General features: G+C 47.1%; 1 protein-coding gene across 5 annotated transcripts in view; it reads right to left on the reverse strand.

The window, feature by feature from the left end:
* pard3bb (par-3 family cell polarity regulator beta b) overlaps positions 1 to 10,222 on the reverse strand; it is a 288,351-nt gene that overhangs the window by 166,605 nt on the left and 111,524 nt on the right. For all 5 annotated transcript variants that reach the window (XM_036975336.1, XM_036975337.1, XM_036975335.1 and 2 more), the window contains one exon: positions 7,358 to 7,473. In XM_036975336.1, the coding sequence (XP_036831231.1) occupies positions 7,358 to 7,473 (116 nt within the window). The remainder of the gene's footprint in view (positions 1 to 7,357; positions 7,474 to 10,222) is intronic.

The following is a 10,222-nucleotide window of genomic DNA, read 5'->3' on the forward strand; positions in this document are numbered from 1 at the left end:
TTTCTCTCTCTCCCTTTCTCTCTCTACCTTTCTCCCTCGCTCTCTCTCCCTTTCTCTCTCTCCCTTTCTCCCTCGCTCTCTCCCCCTTTCTCCCTCGCTCTCTCTCCCTCTCTCTCTCCCTTTCTCCCTTTCTCTCTCTCTCTTTCTCTCTCTCCCTTTCTCCCTCCCTCTCTCTCCCTCTCTCTCCCTTTCTCCCTTTCTCTCTCTCTCTTTCTCTCTCTCCCTCTATCCCTTGCTCTCTCCCTTTCTCCCTCGATCCCTCGCTCTCTCTCCCTTTCTATCTCTCCCTTTGTCCCTCGCTCTCTCTCACTTTCTCTCTCTCCCTTTCTCTCTCGCTCTCTCTCCCTTTCTCCCTCGCTCTCTCTCCCTTTCTCCCTCGCTCTCTCTCCCTTTCTCTCTCTCCCTTTCTCCCTCACTCTCTCTCCCTTTCTCCCTCGCTCTCTCTCCCTTTCTCCCTCGCTCTCTCTCCCTTTCTCCCTCGCTCTCTCTCCCTTTCTCCCTCGCTCTCTCTCCCTTTCTCCCTCGCTCTCTCTCCCTCTATCCCTCGCTCTCTCTCCCTTTCTAACGCTCCCTTTCTCTCTCTCCCTTTCTTCCTCGCTCTCTCTCCCTTTCTCCCTCGCTCTCTCTCCCTTTCTCCCTTGCTCTCTCTCCCTTTCTTCCTCGCTCTCTCTCCCTCTATCCCTCGCTCTCTCTCCCTTTCTCTCTCTCCCTTTCTCCCTCGCTCTCTCTCCCTTTCTCCCTTTCTCCCTCGCTCTCTCTCCCTTTCTCCCTCGCTCTCTCTCCCTTTCTCCCTCACTCTCTCTCCCTTTCTCTCTCTCCCTATATCCTTCCCTCTATCCCTCACTCTCTCTCCCTATATCCTTCCCTTTCTCCCTTGCTCTCTCTCCCTATTTCCTTCCCTCTATCCCCCACTCTCTCTCCCTCTATCCTTCTCTCTATCCACCACTCTCTCCCTCTATCCTTCTCTCTATCCCCCACTCTCTCTCTCCCTCTATCTCCATCTATCCTTCCCTCTCTCTCCCTCTATCCTTCCCTCTCTCTCCCTCTATCCCTCTCCCTATTTACTTCCCTCTATCCCTCACTCTCTCTCCCTATATACATCCCTCTCTCCCTCACTCTCTCTCCCTCTATTCCCCACTCCATTAATCTCCCTCTTGCTCTCCCCCTAAGCCATCCGTTCAGCTCCTCTATCCAGGGATCCCAGTAAACTGACAGAGCTCATCTATCCAGGGCTCCCAGTAAACTGACAGAGCTCCTCTATCCAGGGCTCACAGTAAACTGACAGAGCTCCTCTATCCAGGGCTCCCAGTAAACTGACAGAGCTCCTCTATCCAGGGCTCCCAGTAAACTGACAGAGCTCCTCTATCCAGGGCTCCCAGTAAACTGACAGAGCTCCTCTATCCAGGGCTCCCAGTAAACTGACAGAGCTCCTCTATCCAGGGCTCCCAGTAAACTGACAGAGCTCCTCTATCCAGGGCTCCCAGTAAACTGACAGAGCTCCTCTATCCAGGGCTCCCAGTAAACTGACAGAGCTCCTATATCCAGGGATCCCAGTAAACTGACAGAGCTCCTCTATCCAGGGATCCCAGTAAACTGACAGAGCTCCTCTATCCAGGGCTCCCAGTAAACTGCTTGGCTTCTAACGGGTCTTAAACTGGCTTTACTCTAGAGATCATGATGTCACAGACCTCTGCTGAGTACTCTAGAGATCATGATGTCACAGAGCTCTGCTGAGTACTATAGAGATCATGATGTCGCAGACCTCTGTTGAGTACTCTAGAGATCATGTCACAGAGCTCTGCTGAGTACTCTAGAGATCATGTCAAAGAGCTCTGCTGAGTACTCTAGAGATCATGATGTCACAGAGCTCTAATGAGTACTTTAGAGATCATGATGTCTCAGAGCTCTGCAGAGTACTCTAGAGATCATGATGTCGCAGAGCTCTGTTGAGTACTCTAGAGATCATGATGTCACAGAGCTCTGCAGAGTACTCTAGAGATCATGATGTCGCAGAGCTCTGTTGAGTACTCTAGAGATCATGATGTCCCAGAGCTCTGCTGAGTACTCTAGAGATCATGATGTCACAGACCTCTGCTGAGTACTCTAGAGATCATGATGTCGCAGACCTCTGTTGAGTACTCTAGAGATCATGATGTCGCAGACCTCTGTTGAGTACTCTAGAGATCATGATGTCACAGAGCCCTGCTGAGTACTCTAGAGATCATGATGTCACAGAGCCCTGCTGAGTACTCTAGAGATCATGATGTCACAGAGCCCTGCTGAGTACTCTAGAGATCATGATGTCACAGAGCTCTGACGAGTACTCTAGAGATCATGATGTCACAGAGCTCTAATGAGTACTCTAGAGATCATGATGTCACTGAGCTCTGCTGAGTACTCTAGAAATCATGATGTCAAAGAGCTTTGCTGAGTACTCTAGAGATCATGATGTCACAGAGCTCTGATGAGTACTCTAGAGATCATGTCACAGAGCTCTGCTGAGTACTCTAGAGATCATGATGTCAGAGCTCTGCTGAGTACTCTAGAGATCATGATGTCGCAGACCTCTGTTGAGTACTCTAGAGATCATGATGTCACAGAGCTCTAATGAGTACTCTAGAGATCATGATGTCACAGAGCTCTGCTGAGTACTCTAGAGATCATGATGTCAGAGCTCTGCTGAGTACTCTAGAGATCATGATGTCGCAGACCTCTGCAGAGTACTCTAGAGATCATGATGTCACAGAGCTCTGCTGAGTACTCTAGAGATCATGATGTCAGAGCTCTGCTGAGTACTCTAGAGATCATGATGTCGCAGACCTCTGTTGAGTACTCTAGAGATCATGATGTCACAGAGCCCTGCTGAGTACTCTAGAGATCATGATGTCACAGAGCCCTGCTGAGTACTCTAGAGATCATGATGTCAGAGCTCTGCTGAGTACTCTAGAGATCATGATGTCAGAGCTCTGCTGAGTACTCTAGAGATCATGATGTCAGAGCTCTGCTGAGTACTCTAGAGATCATGATGTCACAGAGCTCTAATGAGTACTCTAGAGATCATGATGTCACAGAGCTCTGAAGAGTACTCTAGAGATCATGATGTCACAGAGCTCTGTTGTGTACTCTAGAGATCATGATGTCACAGAGCTCTGCAGAGTACTCTAGAGATCATGATGTCACAGAGCTCTGCAGAGTACTCTAGAGATCATGATGTCACAGAGCTCTGAAGAGTACTCTAGAGATCATGATGTCACAGAGCTCTGACGAGTACTCTAGAGATCATGATGTCACAGAGCTCTGTTGAGTACTCTAGAGATCATGATGTCACAGAGCTCTGTTGAGTACTCTAGAGATCATGATGTCACAGAGCCACAGACAACACCAGAACCCAGAGGTAAACACAACTCAGTGTTAATTGGCTCTTGAGGGAAAAATAGAGGATCAGCACAACTTAAGAAACAAATAACTATTTCTTATTCAACATCATAGTGACTTATACAGAGAAAATGAAGTAGCCTCGTGATTATATGATCTACATATTATCAAACTGGAAACCTGGAAGTTCTGAGTGAAGTTAGGAAGTGGACATAATAATAGTATGACTGAATGAGAGAGAGAGAAGAGGAAGAGAGAGAAGAGGAAGAGAGAGAAGTGAAAGAGAGAGAAGAGGGATGGAGAGAGAAGAGGAAGAGAGAGAAGAGGAAGAGAGAAGAGGGATGGAGAGAGAAGAGGAAGATAGAGAAGAGGGATGGAGAGAGAAGAGGGATGGAGAGAGAAGAGGAAGAGAGAGAAGAGGGATGGAGTGAGAAGATATGGAGAGAGAAGAGATGGAGAGAAAAGAGGAAGTGAGAGAAGAGGGATGGAGAGAGAAGAGGGATGGAGAGAGAAGAGGAAGAGAGAGAAGAGGGATGGAGAGAGAAGAGGGATGGAGAGAAGAGGGATGGAGAGAGAAGAGGAAGAGAGAGAAGAGGGATGGAGAGAGAAGATATGGAGAGAGAAGAGGGATGGAGAGAGAAGAGGGATAGAGAGAGAAGAGGGATGGAGAGAGAAGAGGGATGGAGAGAGAAGAGGAAGAGAGAGAAGAGGGATGGAGAGAGAAGAGGGATGGAGAGAAGAGGGATGGAGAGAGAAGAGGAAGAGAGAGAAGAGGGATGGAGAGAGAAGAGGGATGGAGAGAGAAGAGGGATGGAGAGGGAAGAGGGATGGAGAGAGAAGAGGAAGAGAGAGAAGAGGGATGGAGAGAGAAGAGGGATGGAGAGAGAAGAGGGATGGAGAGGGAAGAGGGATGGAGAGAGAAGAGGAAGAGAGAGAAGAGGGATGGAGAGGGAAGAGGGATGGAGAGAGAAGAGGAAGAGAGAGAAGAGGAAGAGAGAGAAGAGGGATGGAGAGAGAAGAGGGATGGAGAGAGAAGAGGGATGGAGAGGGAAGAGGGATGGAGAGAGAAGAGGAAGAGAGAGAAGAGGGATGGAGAGAGAAGAGGGATGGAGAGAGAAGAGGAAGAGAGAGAAGAGGAAGAGAGGAAGAGAGAGAAGAGGGATGGAGAGAGAACACCTTTCTGTCATTCCTTCCCCTCCTCCTTTCTGTCATTCCTTCCCCTCCACCTTTCTGTCATTCCTTCCCCTCCACGTCTCACTCCACCCTCTCCAACACCCTCCACTAGGCTAACCTCCCTCTCCCTTCTCCAACCTCCTCCATCCTTCTCCTCACCCTCCTGCCCCCCCCCCCCCCCCCCCCTTCTGGTTTCAGGAAGCCTTGACTCACTAGGTGACAGGAGCATCACACAGAACCCAGGCAAAGTGTCCAACCAACACTCCCTTGGAGCCTTGTCAGTGTTCTGGAACTCTCCCTTAACATTCCATCAACAGAGAGGAAGGGAGGGGACAGAACACTGACTGTGTGTGAAACATCCATTTCCTGGCTTCTTCACTCCTCCTATTATATCAACTTCTGTCTCCTTTGTCCTCTTTCTGTTCCACTGCTTTCTGTTTGTGTGTTCATTCCACATTAGCCTGAGTTGTTTTGGTGGTTATTTTCCCCAGTCTTCCCCACACTCCTGCTGCTTCCAGTCTACCAAAGAAGAAGAGACTTGGTGGAAATCTGTCCTTTCAACTGACGAGTCCAAATTTGAGATTTTTGGTTCCAACGGCCGTGTCTTTGTGAGACGCAGAGTTGGTGAACGGATGATCTCTGCATTTTTGGTTCCCACCGTGAAGCATGCAGGAGGTGTGATGGTGTGTGGTTCCCACCGTGAAGCATGCAGGAGGTGTGATGGTGTGTGGTTCCCACCGTGAAGCATGCAGGAGGTGTGATGGTGTGTGGTTCCCACCGTGAAGCATGCAGGAGGTGTGATGGTGTGTGGTTCCCACCGTGAAGCATGGAGGAGGTGTGATGGTGTGGGGGTGCTTTGCTGGTGTCAGTGACCCCACCTTCCATTTGTTTTTACACTGCTGCTACTCGTTGCTACACTTTACCCCTACCTACATGTACAAATTACCTCGACTAACCTGTACCCCCGCACATTGACTCAGTAATTGTACCCCCTGTATATAGCCTCCACATTGACTCAGTAATGGTACTCCCTGTATATAGCCTCCACATTGACTCAGTAATGGTACTCCCTGTATATAGCCTCCACATTGACTCAGTAATGGTACTCCCTGTATATAGCCTCCACATTGACTCAGTAATGGTACCCCCTGTATATAGCCTCCACATTGACTCAGTAATTGTACTCCCTGTATATAGCCTCCACATTGACTCAGTAATGGTACTCCCTGTATATAGCCTCCACATTGACTCAGTAATGGTACTCCCTGTATATAGCCTCCACATTGACTCAGTAATGGTACCCCCTGTATATAGCCTCCACATTGACTCAGTAATTGTACTCCCTGTATATAGCCTCCACATTGACTCAGTAATGGTACTCCCTGTATATGGCCTCCACATTGACTCAGTAATGGTACTCCCTGTATATAGCCTCCACATTGACTCAGTAATGGTACTCCCTGTATATAGCCTCCACATTGACTCAGTAATGGTACCCCCTGTATATAGCCTCCACATTGACTCAGTAATGGTACTCCCTGTATATAGCCTCCACATTGACTCAGTAATGGTACCCCCTGTATATAGCCTCCACATTGACTCAGTAATGGTACTCCCTGTATATAGCCTCCACATTGACTCAGTAATGGTACTCCCTGTATATAGCCTCCACATTGACTCAGTAATGGTACTCCCTGTATATAGCCTCCACATTGACTCAGTAATGGTACTCCCTGTATATAGCCTCCACATTGACTCAGTAATGGTACCCCCTGTATATAGCCTCCACATTGACTCAGTAATGGTACTCCCTGTATATAGCCTCCACATTGACTCAGTAATGGTACTCCCTGTATATAGCCTCCACATTGACTCAGTAATGGTACTCCCTGTATATAGCCTCATTATAGTTATTTTATTATTTTACTTTTGACTATTTTTTACATATGAAAATATTATAGCTGATGAAATTGAGGTTTATTTCTGTCTGCAATAATGAACTTTTGTGGGGAAACAACTGATTGGCTGGGCCTGGGCTTGGCTCCGTAGTGGGTGGGCCTATATCCTCCCAGGCCCACCCTTGGCTGAGCCCCTGCCCGGTCATCTGAAATCCATAGATAACGGCCTGATGGATTTATGTAAACTGACTGATTTCCTTTTACGAACTGTAAGTCAAAGTAAAATCATTGACATTGTTGCGTTTATGTTTTCTGTTCAGTACACATGGACTTCTGGTATGATCTGTCATCCGTCACGTGTGTGTGACGGATGAGGTGTGTGTGTGTGTGTGTGTGTGTGTAAGACAGTAAGGGTGTGTGTGTGTGTGTGTGTGTGTGTGTGTGTGTGTGTGTGTGTGTGTGTGTGTGTGTGTGTGTGTGTGTGTGTGTGTGTGTGTAAGACAGTAAGGGTGTGTGTATACAGTGTGCCTGGTACCGTCATTTCTGGACTATTACGCGCACCTGAATATAAACCACACCCACTGAATTTAAAAAAATATATAAGTATTTTGTACATAAATAAGCCGCAGGTGCCTACCGGTACATTGAAACAAATGAACTTTACACAGCCTTTAAACGAAACACGGCTTGTAACAAAAATGTTACAAAAAATAGCAGTAAACAGTAGCCAAGAAAGTCATTGGTCACTATCTTACTCCTCCTGTGCACTGAAACCACTGAAGTCATCTCCTTCGGTGTAGGAGTTGAATAGCCTCTAAAACTGGTTTGGGCCTGTCGTTGGGTTAGGGTATGGTATGGTAGGGTAGTCACAGTAGGGCTGGGTGTAGGTACTGTAACAGACTAGATCTTACCGTGGGGGGTTCAGGGCCAGGCCTGTCGTTGGGCTCCTGAGGCTGCGGGGGCTGTGACGTCTCCACTGGGGGGCTGAGGGCTGATTCACTGCTGCTCCTTACAAGCAGGGGGGTGTCTGGAGTAGAGAACACAGACAGGTCAGTGGGGGGAGAGGATGACATCACAACATTGATCTCAGTTCATGATCTATTATTTAAAACAATACAAGCCAGGCCATATGAGCGTATAGACCCCAAGCCTGGCAGTTCTCCAAAATGTCTGTGAAAACAAAATGGAACTCTCAGACACCATTTTGTATTTAATGTCTCTGTGTTACAGGTAGTGTGTATGTCTCTGTGTTACAGGTAGTGTGTATGTCTCTGTGTTACAGGTAGTGTGTATGTCTCTGTGTTACAGGTAGTGTGTATGTCTCTGTGTTACAGGTAGTGTGTATGTCTCTGTGTTACAGGTAGTGTGTATGTCTCTGTGTTACAGGTAGTGTGTATGTCTCTGTGTTACAGGTAGTGTGTATGTCTCTGTGTTACAGGTAGTGTGTATGTCTCTGTGTTACAGGTAGTGTGTATGTCTCTGTGTTACAGGTAGTGTGTATGTCTCTGTGTTACAGGTAGTGTGTATGTCTCTGTGTTACAGGTAGTGTGTATGTCTCTGTGTTACAGGTAGTGTGTATGTCTCTGTGTTACAGGTAGTGTGTATGTCTCTGTGTTACAGGTAGTGTGTATGTCTCTGTGTTACAGGTAGTGTGTATGTCTCTGTGTTACAGGTAGTGTGTATGTCTCTGTGTTACAGGTAGTGTGTATGTCTCTGTGTTACAGGTAGTGTGTATGTCTCTGTGTTACAGGTAGTGTGTATGTGTCTGTGTTACAGGTAGTGTGTATGTCTCTGTGTTACATGTAGTGTGTAAGTCTCTGTGTCCACTATGAAGGAAGTGTGTATGTCTCTGTGTTACAGGTAGTGTGTATGTCTCTGTGTCCACTATGAAGGAAGTTATAGGTAGTGTGTATGTCTCTGTGTCCACTATGAAGGAAGTGTGTAAGTCTCTGTGTCCACTATGAAGGAAGTGTGTAAGTCTCTGTGTCCACTATGAAGGAAGTTATTGGTAGTGTGTATGTCTCTGTGTCCACTATGAAGGAAGTGTGTAAGTCTCTGTGTCCACTATGAAGGAAGTGTGTAAGTCTCTGTGTCCACTATGAAGGCAGTTATAGGTAGTGTGTATGTCTCTGTGTCCACTATGAAGGCAGTTATAGGTAGTGTGTATGTCTCTGTGTCCACTATGAAGGAATTGTGTATGTCTCTGTGTCCACTATGAAGGAAGTGTGTAAGTCTCTGTGTCCACTATGAAGGAAGTGTGTAAGTCTCTGTGTCCACTATGAAGGCAGTTATAGGTAGTGTGTATGTCTCTGTGTCCACTATGAAGGAAGTGTGTAAGTCTCTGTGTCCACTATGAAGGCAGTTATAGGTAGTGTGTATGTCTCTGTGTCCACTATGAAGGAAGTGTGCATGTCTCTGTGTCCACTATGAAGGCAGTTATAGGTAGTGTGTAAGTCTCTGTGTCCACTATGAAGGAATTGTGTATGTCTCTGTGTCCACTATGAAGGAAGTGTGTAAGTCTCTGTGTCCACTATGAAGGAAGTGTGTAAGTCTCTGTGTCCACTATGAAGGCAGTTATAGGTAGTGTGTATGTCTCTGTGTCCACTATGAAGGAAGTGTGCATGTCTCTGTGTCCACTATGAAGGCAGTTATAGGTAGTGTGTATGTCTCTGTGTCCACTATGAAGGAATTGTGTATGTCTCTGTGTCCACTATGAAGGAAGTGTGTATGTCTCTGTGACCACTCTGAAGGCAGTTATAGGAAGTGTGTATGTCTCTGTGTCCACTATGAAGGAAGGTATAGGTAGTGTGTATGTCTCTGTGTCCACTATGAAGGAAGGTATAGGTAGTGTGTATGTCTCTGTGTCCACTATGAGGGAAGGTATAGGTAGTGTGTATGTCTCTGTGTCCACTATGAAGGAAGGTATAGGTAGTGTGTATGTCTCTGTGTCCACTATGAAGGCAGTTATAGGTAGTGTGTATGTCTCTGTGTCCAGTATGAAGGCAGTTATAGGTAGTGTGTATGTCTCTGTGTCCACTATGAGGGAAGTTACAGGCAGTTTCGCAATCTTGGTTTCATCAGACCAGAGAACCTTGTTTTTTATGATCTGAGAGTCCTTTAGGTGCCTTTTGGCAAACTCCAAGCAGGCTGTCATGTGCCTTTTACTGAGTAGTGGCTTCCATCTGGCCACTCTACTATAAAGGCCTGATTGTTGGAGTGCTGCAGAGATGGTTGTCCTTCTGGAAGGTTCTCCCATCTCCACAGAGGAACTCTGAAGCTCTGTCAGTGTGACCATCCCAGTGTCAGTGTCACCTCCCTGACCAAGGCCCTTCTCCCCTGATTGGTCAGTTTTCCCGGGTGCCCAGCTCTAGGAAGAGTATTGGTGGTTCCAAACTTCTTCCATTTTAGAAGGATGGAGGCCACTGTGTTCTTGGGGACCTTCAATGCTGCAGAAATGTTTTGGTACCCTTCCCTAGATCTGTGCCTCAACACAATCCTGTCTCGGAGCTCTACGGACAATTCCTTCGACAATTTTGAGTCTCATAGCAAAGGGTCTGAATATTTATGTGAGGGAAAGGGGGAGACCTAGTCAGGTGTACAACTGAATGCATTCAACTGAAATGTGTCTTCCTGCATTTAACCTGAATCAGAGAGGTACGGGGAGGGGGTGGGCTGCCTTAATCGACATCCACATCTTTGGCACCAGTGGGTTAACTGCCTGTTCAGGGACAGAACAACAGATTTGTACCTTGTCAGCTCAGGGATTTGACCCAGCA

The sequence above is a fragment of the Oncorhynchus mykiss genome, chromosome 3, assembly GCF_013265735.2.
Source record: "Oncorhynchus mykiss isolate Arlee chromosome 3, USDA_OmykA_1.1, whole genome shotgun sequence".
Lineage (NCBI taxonomy): Eukaryota > Metazoa > Chordata > Actinopteri > Salmoniformes > Salmonidae > Oncorhynchus > Oncorhynchus mykiss.